This window comes from Coffea arabica, chromosome 8c (assembly GCF_036785885.1).
Source record: "Coffea arabica cultivar ET-39 chromosome 8c, Coffea Arabica ET-39 HiFi, whole genome shotgun sequence".
Classification (NCBI taxonomy): domain Eukaryota; kingdom Viridiplantae; phylum Streptophyta; class Magnoliopsida; order Gentianales; family Rubiaceae; genus Coffea; species Coffea arabica.
The window spans coordinates 37,165,038-37,179,729 of NC_092325.1; the positions used below are offsets into that span (position 1 = coordinate 37,165,038).

The 14,692-nt window shown below is 33.6% G+C and overlaps 2 protein-coding genes across 2 annotated transcripts; both read left to right on the top strand.

The window, feature by feature from the left end:
• Window positions 1-2,347: 2,347 nt before the first annotated feature.
• LOC113705388 (photosynthetic NDH subunit of subcomplex B 3, chloroplastic-like) lies at window positions 2,348-5,663 on the top strand. The gene is made up of 6 exons (XM_027227234.2): window positions 2,348-2,592; window positions 2,758-2,871; window positions 4,249-4,302; window positions 4,724-4,786; window positions 5,169-5,231; window positions 5,420-5,663. Exons 1-6 carry the CDS (start codon window positions 2,401-2,403, stop codon window positions 5,453-5,455), a joined length of 522 nt encoding a protein of 173 aa, XP_027083035.1. The 5' UTR covers window positions 2,348-2,400; the 3' UTR covers window positions 5,456-5,663.
• A 5,264-nt stretch (window positions 5,664-10,927) lies between these two features.
• On the top strand, window positions 10,928-12,373 carry LOC113706062 (uncharacterized). The gene has a single exon (XM_027227954.1). It carries the CDS (start codon window positions 10,928-10,930, stop codon window positions 12,371-12,373), a length of 1,446 nt encoding a protein of 481 aa, XP_027083755.1.
• Window positions 12,374-14,692: the final 2,319 nt, after the last annotated feature.

A 14,692-nucleotide genomic window follows, 5' to 3' on the forward strand; every position in this document is an offset into this window, starting at 1 on the left:
GACATTATCGATCCAGAACAGCTTTACCTCGGGAATCGATACATCACCTTCACCCCGGGAATTGATACCTCACCTTCTATGAAGGAATGGGCATGCCAGTATGGATGAGACATCTAAGTTTGACGGAAAAAATTCAAGCAGAAATAAGACAAGTTTTCCTAGGACAGAAGATAATTAAGGATACTGATATCCGGAAGGTGAACTACTCAAAAGGAAAATCCTAGGCTTCACCATCTAATCCAATTTCTGCCAAGCGCAAGCAGGGAAAACGTGAGATTAACGGGTACATGATACCCAAAAAGAGACTCTTAGCCATAGTTATTAAACCTAGCCCGGATTAGAAAACAAATGGGTTACTAAAATAATACTTATAAATATAAAATGGCAACTTTAATATACTTAAAATGCACAATAAAATGATTGTAGATATTAATTATTATAATTAGAAATATGTATAAATGAACATATAAACATTAATTGAAGATTTACTTTCATTTTATCATACTTTTACAAAAGTAAGTTATGTAGTCAAATGTAAAACAAAATAAATGATCTCATTTAGTTTGAAGGAAATAGCATCATTTTTTAGTATTTTACTTTTGTTTAACAACAAATTAATTTTCTGACTACTCAACTATTGTCACATGATGCATTTTTAGTTGGAAGTTAAAAGGATTAATAGTAGTATAACAAAAAGGTAAACAAGTTTATTTAAAGGAACATTTAGTTATCGAATATAAATTTAACAAGTGGTAAAATCTTTTGTATATTTTAAAGGAGATCCAATTTTCAGACTTTGTTAAAACTACATCTATTTTGGCCCAAAAGCAAATATCTGCATTTGTAGTAAAGAGAATAGAAAAGGTCAATCAAGTACCCTGTGGGCTCTTGGTTTGACCCAGAGGGTGAAACAAGTTTGATGAGTCCAATTCCATATATGGTCAAATTAGGGCCAGACTTAGGAATGACAAGTGGATCGGGTATCTCGAATCTCTTTTACCAAACCTTAGCCAGTATATTTAAGATTATTTACCAAATTCTATCAGATTGTCCTACAGATTTTAACTTCCATTCCATTATAAACCCTCTCACTTTCAAGTTCAAATTATTTATCAGGTATCCTCAACTCATTAATTTGAATAATTCAAGAAAAGGTAATTAACTATTATCAAACTAAAATTAATACATATATAATGTTAAATCAACACATTATGTTAAATTTTAAATTTTGATAGAGTAATACAACCTTCATGAGAGAAATTCATGTATGTATATATGTACATATGTCGGGTTTCGAATTTTAGATTTTTAGAGTTCTCTTGCCAAATTTTATCGAATTATCCATTGATTACCCCTCATTAATATCAAAAACTAATAGATCACTCATCGGTCATCTAATTGGATTAATCATCAAGTTGAGTATTCGCAAGTATTGGATTTTATCCTATCCATTACTATCCCTAGCCTAACTTAGGTCATTGACCTGTTTGCCTCGGGCAAACGAATCATCTGTCTGGCAGGGCAAAATTTAATAACTATGCTCTACGGATGTACATAGATTAATGCACGTATATATATATGTGTGTGTGTGTGTGTGAATTTCTCCTTTCATAATTTGTGGATTAGTTTGTAATGTTACGGTTTGTAATTTTCATTATCGATGAGTTAGTTTGAATTGTAATTTATTTGTGTTCCTCCCACTATAGGAGGTCCGATAATCATTTTTAAAAAAAATCACAAGTTTGCCGATTTACCTTGTTGACCATGTTATTGCTCTTCCAATGTAGCATTATAATGCATTGTATTATCATGCCTCAAATTTACTTGTTCTATTACTTATTTTACGATCTCATGTCCTGCAATAACTTATAAATGAGGTTTTTTTTTTTTAAAAAAAAAATTGTTTCTCCAAGGATTTATGTTTGCTAATACTTAAGTAGACCTAATTTAGTGATCCAATTATAAAAAATCTCATATTGTTAATGGCCCCATGAATTTTCTTCTTAGATCAACATACCTCACAAACACAGTATTACTGTTATTGCATCATCAAACACTACTGTACCCATGTGGGTATTAAATACGCTAAATGTTCGTCTTCAAATGATTTTGCAAACTCATGTCTTTCTAATTATTTTCATTCCATCCAACTGATTTGATTGGTTTAACCTCTAGAGTGTTCAAGAAGGGGAAAAACAAAAAAAATTAAGAGCGTTTCTTGTGGTCCACGAGCCCTTTTTTATTTGGGTCCAGCCACTTGTATAAAGTAGTAAAATGCTATACAAACCGCTAGTTCACAATGATGTAGACGATTTAAAAGAAAACAACAAATTAAATAAATGGTGTGGCCGAGGGAGATAGAATGGCCTTAGCTAGAAAGAATTGTTTCATCAGCCAAGTATGGCTACCAAGAACCTTGTCCCCATATCATCACCAAGGCCACCAGATTTTTCCACCACCACTGGAAAACACCCAAAATTCAGCACATTTTCTCCAAGAAGAAAACCCTCCTCCATTTCTTTAGCCACCAGTTCACCGGAATCATCCCCAGAAATTCTTGAAAAGCCCGAAATCGAGCTAGAATTCATTGGGGTAACTACTAACTGCTGACCACACATAATTAAACCTTTTAGCCTTATTTTAATTTAACTTTTGTTAAATATGGTAGGTAGTTCTAGTATTTTTCTAATAAATAGAGTGCTATAAATAGTTGGTGTTATCTTTTGATGGGATTGTACTTTTGTAATTTGGTATCAGCCTAAAGCAGGTGCAGATGGGAAGTTCCCAGTGGAGAAAGCCAAAGCTATAAGTGGAGCGAAGCTGCTGAGGAATATCATGTTGGATAACAAGATTGAGCTCTATGCCACGTATGTAAGTTTTACTACATTTGTTGGGAATTCTTCTGCAGGGTCTGTTGGTCCTTTCGTATATGTTGTTGCTATTTCTTTGAAAAAAAAAAAAAAAAGGTGAAAACCCATGACACAAAGAAGTTGAAGCCAACCACATTTATATTTTGCAAAGGTTCATTATGAAAATTGATTATAGAGAAAAATTAGGAACAACCAAAGCTACTGTTTGGTATATTCTACGTTTTAATTTTTTCTTGATTATTAAAAATTCTGGGAATTTACAAGCAAAAGTATACGAGAACATTAAAAAGAAAAGAAGAAATTAATTGTCCAAAATCGAAATCTAAAATTAGGTAAAATGATCAAATGAGAAGTGAAGCATAATCAAACCGATAGAAACAGCAAAAGAGTTTTCTGGACTCCATGCATTGTCAGTGTTGGACAGGTCTTTCATCCTGTTTAGACAAGAAAAGAAGATTGACTTTTTAAAAGCCAAAAGTGTTAATAACGAATTTGCGGTATTGGTCAAAAGGCAGATATTTAGTAAACTCTTCAACACTTGAATAACATAGTGTAAATTTAAACAAAAAATAATAATAATAACATAGTGTAGCTTTTTTGTAATATGGTGTCACCTCTAAAAGGATTAGTGCATTTTTTTTTTCTTGATGTTATTTTGCTCTTGTACTACAAAAAGTAAATGAAATTTAGACAATCATCTGAATTTGGAAAACATAGTCACGGAAGTTGGGACTTCTAAATTTTGACTACTGATCCATGGACTTAAGTGAAATAAATGTTTGTATTAAGAAAAAACTAATAGGCGTAAGGAAATATGTAAGGTTTTCATTAGAAAGAGGAAATACTAATCTAACTGATCTAGAGAAGAATTATTCTTGAATATGGGAGCTTAATCAAAATTAAGGTCCACACAACGTTACTAGCCTTTTTCTCCAAAACACTATCTGAGGAAGGTTTTGCATTCGGATAGACTACTCAAGAATAAAAATTTTCATGTTCATGATGTTTAATATCAGGAATTGTGCTTTCTGGAAATACTTTCATCTGCAGAGCAGCTTATGGTCGACTAATAGATGTTGCAAGGACTCTAAAAGGGTTGTTATAGGGAAAGAAAATGATCTCAAGAGAATTGGTTTTCAGCTCGACATTTCACTGAAGTTCTATATGGAAATTGTATGCAAATTAAGTCAGAATTATCTATATTTTAACTTGCTGCTGGAAATGAAATTAAGCAAGAAAATTAGACCTTACCAGTAGTATATTATTGAGGATATGAACCTCACAACTCTATATCAATTTCAATTACCTTTCCCTTCTTCAGCCTTTTTGTTCAGATTTCTTTTTGTTGTCCCTTTAACAACCTTTGCTTTTTCGTTAGGGAAAGCTGATGAATTGTGGGGGAGGTGGAAGTTGTGGAACCTGCATTGTTGAGGTATTGTTTATACTTTACCCTGTAATACCCTCAACTAGCTAGGATTCATACCTAGCTACTTCTTTCCTCTCTTCCAAGTTGAACCAGGCGTCAAAACTCAAGTTTCATAAATGCTACACAAATAGCTTGTTCATCTGTTGTCAATTGTCTGTCCTTACTTTTACATCTGGTTCTGTTGTTCATTAATCCTCTCTCAAAGATGTCGACAATGGAATCACTCGTTCTAATTGGAGATGAAAATTCTCTCTGTATTCTCTTGAAAGCTTGATTCTTCTCTCTCTTCATTTACCAATCACCTGTGTGAAGCAGTGGTAGAAGCTGCTCTTGTGTGGTTTCTAAAACAAATCTGACACATTAGGCATTCAACAAAATGCAGATTTTGGTTTCTATATCCAAGCTTATCCTTTGTTTTATGTTGCAGATAGTTGATGGAAAGGATCTATTGAGTGAGAGGACGAATACAGAATTTCGATATCTTAAAAAGGTCTGATTTATTGCTCTCCTGTCCAATGATTCGTCAAGTAATTTCTGTAGTAACATGTGTGTTAAAGTTATACAGGGTCATACATTTTATGTCGTCTAACCTAGCTTCAACTTCAACTTCTATGTATAATAGTACACTTAATCAGTGGCTGTTATTCAGCATAGTTATACTATGACTTGTTTTGCTATAGAGTTCACAAGTCTAAATGGATTTGCTCATACTAATTCTTTGCCTGATAATTCATGTACGATCAGTCTTGCGTCTTTTGGCTATTACATACCACAGTAGCCGGAATACACTTCATTGCTGATTTCAAAATTTTGACTCTGGACTTGCCTGTTTTATCATCTCTTTAAAACCTTTACGCAATCTAATTGTACAGAAGCCAGAGTCTTGGAGGTTGGCTTGCCAAACAATTGTTGGAAATAAAGAGAACTCTGGAAAGGTATGAGAATTCTGTAAAGCCATTTGAATTTCCTTCTCTCACTTGTCATTTGCAGAATAAAACACAAAGGTTGAGGAGAAGCTTTTAGATTATTATTAGCACCAGGAAGATTCAATAGAGCTCCTGTTTCTTGCACTCAATGCAGTTCTCTAAAATGGACTTCACCCACAAAAAATTTTTTGTTGCAGGTAGTGGTCCAGAGATTGCCTCAGTGGAGAAAGTGATACAAGAAAATTAGACCACTTAGCACAGACAGCAGGGAATTCACCAAGAGGAGAAGAAAGAGGAGTGTCTTGTTTAGTGACTTGCAATCAGAACAATTTTGGAGATGCTTTGGTGGAAAACAACGGTAAAGGAATTAGTTAATTGTTCAACAGTGACAAACATTAGCAGGTTTCTATTGACAAGATGAAGTGCTTAAATTTGCTTTAATTGACTAATGAGGACTAAATAGAAAACAGAAAACCAGCCCTTCAATGTTTTACTAATAGAACAGCATTTTAGCAGATTCTTAAATGATAAAAAAAAAAAAAAAACCTTTTTACATGCTATCTAACCATTTTCTGAATCCCGTGTTCACTGTTTCTAATAAAATGCTAAGTAAAACTTTAAAAAACATTTGCCTGAATGGAGCCTTAGTTTTTTTTTAATTATATTATTTTTAAAGTACCGACATGGTTGGCACTCAAAGAAAGAATTTGATGTCCAAAATTAGTTCTAAGAGTCAAATAGGTCAGCAAGTACTCGTTATCACAGCATTGTCTATGAAGCCTTGTTTGGATTGTGATTTTTCGTAGAAATTTTTTTTTATTTTTCGTGAATATGTTTCTCAATCATCTGTTAATCTCATATACATCAAATTATTACAGTTTATTTTTCTACAAAAACTACTAAAATTGGCAATCCAAACGGGAAATTAATTTCAATCCAAAAATAATAAAAAATAACTCAAAAACTCTCAAATACAATTCACCATATATCTAAAAAAAATAAAAAATAATAGAAATGAAATATCATTCCCAACTCTTTCTCTACCATCACTTCCTACCTCTTATCACCACCACTCCCCACCTTCCACCACAACTAACCATCCCTTGCCAAACCCGCTCCTCTATCACAAGTACTAAATTCAACAGCAGCCTAACCATCTTACATAAAAAATAAGGGGATTATATGGAAAACACAAAAATTATAGGTACATAGAGTGGATATTTGTTTAAGCTATAAGGGGGATTAAGTGGATATTCTGATTCAATCACACATATTTTTTTGAGCTTTTTTGGTTCAATTGCCAAAAGCAATGTTGCTTTTCAACAATTTTTTACTTTACATAAAATTAGAGAGGGTTATATGACTCTCTTGAAATCTGAAGAGGGTCTTGTGACATTATGCAAAACTATAAGGGTTTTATATGTAACTTACCCAATTATTTATGTGTCCCTTTCCGCCATTGTTGTGGAAAGCAACCATCAAATTAATGCATGTCCTCGGCCAGTCGTCCTATTACTTTTTTCTTTGGGTCTGGGTCAAGGGGATGTTTTCCCGTGTTAAGTAACATAATATATGTAGAATTGTTAAATGAACCAAATTGTTAATTAAATCGACCCGTTTGTGTTTGATAATAGCTCATTCAAAATTTATACTAACCGAGTTTAAACAAATATTTTGACTCGATAAGTAATTAAATGAACACGAGCTCGTTCGCAAATTTAAATGATCGTTATGAGTTTAATTGTCATTTCACAAAATTTATAGTTAATATCATATTCCTAATTTCTAATTCCAGACTTAATTGATCGTGAACATGGGCTAATTATTCGTGAACGACTCGTTTATATTAAACGAGTCGAGTTCGAACTCGAACTCAAACTAGGATATTGTTTAACAAATCAAACACGAACACAGATTTGGATCTAGAATATCATTGTTTAACGAATAGAATTCAAACATGAAATATTTGTTTCGACTCAACTCCTTTGCTACTCTAAATAAATGTATATTGAGTATAGACCTGATTTTGATCCGCTATGGGAACCCTCTTAACTGCCAGATTTTCCATTGGCGGCAAGCATGGCAAGATCCATCTAATGTCAGTAAATCCATGCGTAGTTAGACCTCAGTTGTTGTCTAATTCGAATCGACTGGTACAATGTTGGTGTAAAATTTGAATTTATAATTGTATAAAAATTATGATGATATCAAAACTATATACTTTGTACAAAATATTGTTAAGAGTCATACAACCAGTTTAAAGTGGAGCTTGTGAGGGCCCAAGTCTTCTACAATGCAATGTAACGTACAGAGGACTTGAATTATTGTTGATACTTTCGCATGGAAGACATGTGCAAATAGTTATCGTGGCCTAGAAAAACAATTATGGTGAAGCAAAAAGTGTTTTAAAGTGACCAAGAAAAGAATTTCTCAAAAAATTCTAAATAATAAAAAGATCTGAATTCTAATCAAGATCCAAATAGTATCAATACACACCATAATAGTAAATACACGCATTATATTCGTATGTATAATTTTTAAAAATTTTGCATTTCGTACATTCAAAATATACTTCACGAAAATGCTCATCTTTTTCCAACAATTGTGTGAAACACGTAATAAACTTTTAAAGTATCATACCTCACGAATCATACTCCAATTTTTGAAAACATTAAAGTTTTGTATAAGGATAATGACATCTTCAAGTTTAAACAAAAGAGCAACGACGTAGATAATAATTTCTAAGAAAATTACATATAAAAAATGCAACGACAATATTTTAGCTAATTCAATATTTCATACATAAGGATAAGAGTTAAAATTTCTATTAGTATAATGTAATTTACAAAAATCATAATCAATTTATCGAATTCCCCTACCATTTGCATATGAATTCAGTGTTACCAAAATCATATTTTTACGTCGAACTTTTAATCACACTCTTTAAAATAAATTCGTATATTATGCATATATATAATATTTTGTATTATACTTGTTCCGCAGGTGACTAACTATGTACAAATTACTATATTCGTTGCCTCCAAAGTAAATCCAAGCCAAGCCACTTTCTATTTGGAATCTTTTAGGTCGATAGGATCTCGACTTCGATCATTGTCCCTTGTGAAATTTTTGATGGGGAGTAATTTGGCTGTTAAATCAATTCCTGTGACACGTTTCTCATCATAAAACGTGTGAATCTTCGCACGACAATTGGGATCCCACTTTAAGTCGCACTCCATCACAAAAAGGGTTTGAAGAATAGAGACGCTGAACCATAAGTTTTTTTTTTTTTTTTTTTTTTCCGGACAACAATTGTTTTACTTAAAGTGAAAAAAGAAAGCTAAGAAAATGACAGAGAATTCACGAGGCGATTATGATACAATTTCCAAGTTTCTACGTTTAATGGTCGGCCATGTTAAGTCTAGGCCTTAAAGAACAAATTTGAAGATAAAATGAACATGCAAACATTATATCAGTAAATACATTAATAGTGGTGTTAACACATGTTTAATGTGTTAATGTCTACATCTATTATATTTTACCCATGTATTGTACGACATAATTGCTACTTGAAACTAGCACCCGAATCGGGCTATATTCATTTTTTATCTAAAAATGTGAGATTGATTGAATTTATATTTATTTTTGTCATTAAAAAAAGTAAGATTTGACCTTTTTATGCATAAAAAATGATAATATACGAGTTACGTGGTGATTTCAAGTAAAAAAAAATGATCAGAAACTTAAGGGAATCAAATTTGCTAATTTGAATTTATAAAGGGAATCAAATTTGCTACTTTGAATTTATAAAGAACGTAAATTTAATATTTTAAAAGTAAAGGACAAAAAAATTCTTTAGACGAAATATGAGAACGGCGTAAACTATTTTATTTTAGATCAATTCCTTTCACAATTTTCTCATCATGAACCGTGAGCGATGAATCCTGCATCCTCGCACAACAATTGGGACCCACTTTAAGTCGCACTCCACCATCACATTCAAGGATTGGAGAATAGAGACGCTGAACCATAAGTTTGTGTCGCTGCCATTTTCGACAAAAATTGTTTAACTAAAAGGAAAAAAAGCAAAAAAGAAGAAAATGACGGATGATTCACGAGGCAATTATGATATCATTTCCAGGTTCTCCATTTAAAGGTCGGTCGTGTTGGGACTAGGTTGTCGATTGAACTAATACAACAGATGTAGGCCTTAAATAACAAATTTAAACATTAAAAATTTATTTACTTGCATCATCGATATATTTTTGAAGGTAGGTAGATATGTAAATACCTCGGTTTTTATCCAAAATCAACTCGAATCCAGAATGTTTTTAGTGATTTTTGGCCTAACCTCTGAAACAAGGCAAAAACTTTTCTGATGGGCTTTCTTCCTCTTTTCTCCCAAAATTTTCTGCCCCAAGTTCTTGTTTATTACCTTTTTTTTGGTTGTCTCCTTTCTCAGGTGATTTTAAGAATGAATTTCAACTTCGAATGGCTTAGCTCTTTTTCCCCTTATATAAACCTGATTCGTTAAGGCAAAGTTGGTTGATGTTATAAAGACAGAAAAAGAGGGAAAAAAAAAGGGGGGGGGGGGTAGTTGGATCTTTGTATATTGAGTACATGAACATTATTCAGTTGGGATGTTTGCCATCAAGAATAAGAATGGAATGCACAAAAGGGATACCAAAAGCCTTGAGAGAAGAGCTTCTTGATTCAATCAGCGTCGTCATTTAGAGAGGCAGGGAAACATTTTTGATTTCTAAGTATTAAATTCGCATTGACGATGCGATATTTTGGACCACTCGTTCTACGAATGGGATGTGATTATAGGCCGAGTCTACCCAAGTATTTGTCGTGAAACAAAAGCCTGCCGGTGGCTTGGGTGATGAAACCGATTTATCAAAAGTAGTTTTATAGTTGGTTCAATGGCTGCTCACCCTTAATCCAACAACATAAATTCGTTTGTGGACATTTTTCCAATATATCATACTAACAAAAATTTCGTAATACCAAATGTAAACTATAGTCTAGTGATTTTGGTGAGGTTGGAGCCGTGGCAAAAACCATTACTCTCCTAGTTAGTTTTTGTTAGAATAATTAAACTAAACTATTTAGAAGCTTAATAGCTTTAGAATTGAATTTGTTGTCTAGTAAATTTCGATTGGATTGTCTTAGGTGTGCAAAACAGACATAAGGATTCATTTATTTCAATAAAATTTAGTTTTGCTACAGCGATGCTTATTCTCGATCCTCTCTTCCTTGTTCAAGCCTGGAATATTAACAGCTTTGGGTTCGATTCCTGTTGCCTTCTTGCTTATTGATTTAGAGATTTTTGAGATGTCTTCCACCGCGTGTTGTTGTTTTCTGCTGCACTCTTTTTTGTGCTAACAATTTTCTCTGACAAAATGTAAAAAGTTGCAATTATTGGTTGCTTCCCGGGATGAATTTAATTTCCAGGGACCACCTGCTTTCGACAAACGTAAATTATTGAGCCCTATCTGATGGTACCACATATTTTTTCTCGATTTTAAGATCGAGTGGTGCAAAATTCACTTGTCCAATGATCCCACGTACCTCTTCAGTTATTTTAATGTTTCTAAGCTTCTCAGAAGAATCCCACTGTTCCAACTCAAAAACTTTTTCGCCTATCAAGTTTTTCACTTTTTAAGTTCCAAAGTTCCACTCCTCTGCTGCAACCTGCACTAATGGACCCTTTCAGGAGAAGATTAAATTCAAGGAAAGCAATCTTCCCTCAAGTCCTTCCTTACTTTATTCTCATTTTCATCATTTTGGTTTTAGCCATCATCAAAGATGGATTACACAACCAAAAATTCAATTCCCATTTATCCAAATTGGAGAATCAGTCTTCAGCTGGTTCTAGCCACCTGACCAAAGCAGTTCATTACTACAACACAGTTTTCCAGCGTTTGATGGCTGAAGGTTTCTTGTTACCAAGCTCTAAAGCTTTATGCATTGAAAGTATAAGTGGTCATGATGTAATGGCTCTAAGGAACATTGGAGTCATTGATGCATTTGGGATTTCTGAGGCAGCACTCAGAGCCTCAGAACATGGCTTAAACCATGATCCCTTTCATAACAATACCTTTGATTTCGAGTTTTTTGGCTATAGCAGTTGGTTTGATTGGTCGGTCCATCCTTCAGAAACAATTGCTCAGATTTGCAGGACACTGAAAGTAGGAGGATATTTGGTTGTTCACATTGCTGTTAATGATGAGTATACTTACAACTCTTTCATTAACTTGTTTACCTGTTTCACGTTAAAGGCTTCGCGCGACATCAAATTCAAGGAATTTGCACTCCCTTCTTTGCATGAATTTGTTCTGAAGAAAGCAAACAAGCATTCTAGCCCTAGCCAGTTGGAATCATCAGATAAGTGCAAGGTCCCAAAGTACAAAAGAGACCTGATCGACGATCTTGAGCCATTGGTGATGGAAGAGCCACAAGACTCTTGGTCTTGGGATGGTCTCGGGAAAAACGCAGACGGTATCCAGTACCTTTCTTCCATGGTTGATTTAAGATATAAGGAGAGGCACATCTATGTGGATCTTGGAGCCAGAAACTACGATTCAAGTATCGGGAGCTGGTTCGAAAAGCAATATCCAAAGCAGAACAAGACTTTTGAAGTCTATGCATTTGAGGCTGATAAGTCTTTTTATGGAGAGTACGAAGGAAAGAAAGGGGTGAAGCTGATGCCTTATGCTGCATGGGTGAGGAATGAGACCTTGTCGTTTGAAATCGACCGAGAACCCGATAATGTAGGGCTGCAATGGGCAGAGATGGGCAGGATTCAACCGAAGCAGTTATCAACTGAGGACAGGGAGAATATAGACAAGGTGTATAAGGTTGAGGCTTTGGATCTTGCTGATTGGCTGATAAGAACTTTTTCAAAGAGGGATTTTGTGGTAATGAAAATGGATATTGAGGGTTCCGAATTTGATTTGATGAATAGATTGGTAGAAAGTGGTGCTTTTTGTTTGATTGATGAGTTGTTCTTGGAATGTCATTATGATCGTTGGATCAAATGCTGTTCTGGTGAGAAGACCAATAGGCACAAGAGGTCATATGCTCAATGCATGAATTTGTATGCCAAACTCAGAAAAGATGGATGCTTCGTGCACCAATGGTGGTAAACATGATCAGGCAACTCTTTGCTTAGGTATTCGAAGTTCCAAATCTCCCTCTTGCTTTTCCATCGGAAGGAAAAAGCTTGTTTAGGATGTGTCAAAATTTTATTTACCATAATAGTGGTGGGGATGTACCGCGTTGTCTGCATGTCTACAAGTCATGTGGCATGATATCGAAGATGTACCATTTTGCAACGTTCCTATAAATGTGGTGTGCCCCCCCCCCCCCCCCCCCCCCCCCCCCCCACAATATTTCATATGGAGCTAGGTTTGGTCCCGCCTTTGATTGGATTACATATTCTTCTCTTATAATTGGTTCACTCATTTACTTATTTATTTATTTTTAGCTTTTTCTTTCCACACGGTCGTGTTATTTTTTTCTCTAGTTTTTATCAATTCAATACTCTTGAATTATTATACCTTGAGTCTCACTTTGGTCCTTAAAATTTTAGTTTGAAATGCTTTACTCCTCGAAATTTTAAACTCATCCTGCTTTAGTCCAATTTTTAGTAGGCTAGTTGCTACTCTTGATTACCTTACTGCTCAAATTAGAACATTAATTTCATTAACTGAGACTGCCAGCAATTCCTTTTGGTTTTGTACATTTGGTTAACAACTGGACTAAAGTAGAAAGAATTTAAAACTTTAGGAGCAAAGTATCCTAAATTTAGTTAGGAACTAATTTGAGAATTACAATATAATTCAAGAGAGCAAAGTGAAATTAAACTTTTTTTTTAACATAGCTTGGACAGAAAATCTAATTAGGACCCATGAATGAAATTTTTTATAGATTTTTTTGATAAAAAGTGAATTTCAATAACGAAATATCTAGAAATTGTCTAGCACAATGTGATTTACATCATATAAATCTGCACTAATGGTAGAATAAACATACATTAGAAATAACAAATATGCAATTTAATACATACAAAGATTTGAAAAATTATAAACAGATCTAAAAAAATATAAGAATTTTCAAAAAGCCTTCTAAGAAGATAAATCGCCGTGGCTCTCTCTTGTGTATGTTATAATTGTTGGATCTGTCAATCAACTATTTTAAACTCTAATAATGATGATGAGATCTGTCGAAATAGATCCAAGATCTAAAAAATTTTCATATATAAAACTAAATTTGAAATAAATTTAGATCTAACAACAAAATGAGAAAAGACTACACAAAAATCTCACTAGAAATTCCTAGAATAATAGAAAATTCTCACTAAGAATCTTTAGGAGAAACAAAAAATTCTTGCTAAAAAATTTTAGGAGAGATTTTATTTAATAAACAAAATAAAAATGAAATCTATGGGATTGAGACTAGGTGGTTTCCTTTCCAAACAGGGAGGATCTTTTGAGAGCAGAAAAAGTAGGAAGAAGTTAGAGAAGAGGAAGGATAGAGAGAAAAAGAGAGCAATTGTAAATTTCTCATAGAAAAAGATACACCAATTAAGTTAAATCTTCCAAGTGCAAGCTTAATTAATTGGCTTCTGAATTTCATTACCTCAAATAGAATTGTGAAGACCCACTAAAATTCCATCACAACAGCATTCTTGGAAAATTGCTTTAAAGAACAAAACATTGTGTGGACCAGGAAGACTTGTTTACATCAAAAGATGGAAGATGGAAACTCTTGTCGTTTCTATAATTCGTACTTAATTTTGGGAAGCTTATCTTCACTTGAATACAAAAATTTGGATGGGAAATAATTAGGCAATAGCAAAACTTCTTCACCCGAAAAACCGCAATGAATAAAATGATGACACTTGACTACTTTCTATATAAACAGAAAGCCTTTGAATAATTGACTTTGTAGCCGAAAAACCACATCAACACATTATTTGTCAAAATTTATTTGCTTATATTATTAACATATTTTCCAACCACTTTTTTTTTTATTTCAAATACATCATATCAAAAGTACTATATTATTTTTTTCAAAAAATTATCCTAAATAATCAGCTATCCAAACACAGTATATCCTTTTCCTCCTTGCAGTAGGGCTTTGTGCACCAACCAATGGGAGTAAATATGATCAGGCAACTCTTTGCTTATAAATTTGAAGTTTCAAATCATGCAAGGAAAATGATGTTTTGTTCGTTATTAAGTAGCATCTTCCTCTTGCTTTTGCCCCAGAAGGAAAAAGCTTGTCTAGGATGTGTTAAACTCATTTTGCAAAATATCGGTGATGTTGTCTGCATGCTTAATACTCATGTGGCTGTAGCTGATATGGAAGACGTTGTAGGTTGTCTGCATAAACACAAATCAGTGTTTTAAAAGGCGAAAACACTGGATAGGGTGCTCTGCGTCCGCTCAGACGGGGCAAGC

Coding starts and splice junctions, on each gene's coding strand:
- LOC113705388 (XM_027227234.2), top strand. CDS start 2,401: ATGGCTACCAAGAACCTTGTCCCCATATCATCACCAAGGCCACCAGAT. Junction 2,872..4,248: donor TTGAGCTCTATGCCACGTAT/GTAAGTTTTACT, acceptor CTTTTTCGTTAG/GGAAAGCTGATGAATTGTGG. Junction 4,787..5,168: donor AATTTCGATATCTTAAAAAG/GTCTGATTTATT, acceptor CTAATTGTACAG/AAGCCAGAGTCTTGGAGGTT.
- LOC113706062 (XM_027227954.1), top strand. CDS start 10,928: ATGGACCCTTTCAGGAGAAGATTAAATTCAAGGAAAGCAATCTTCCCT.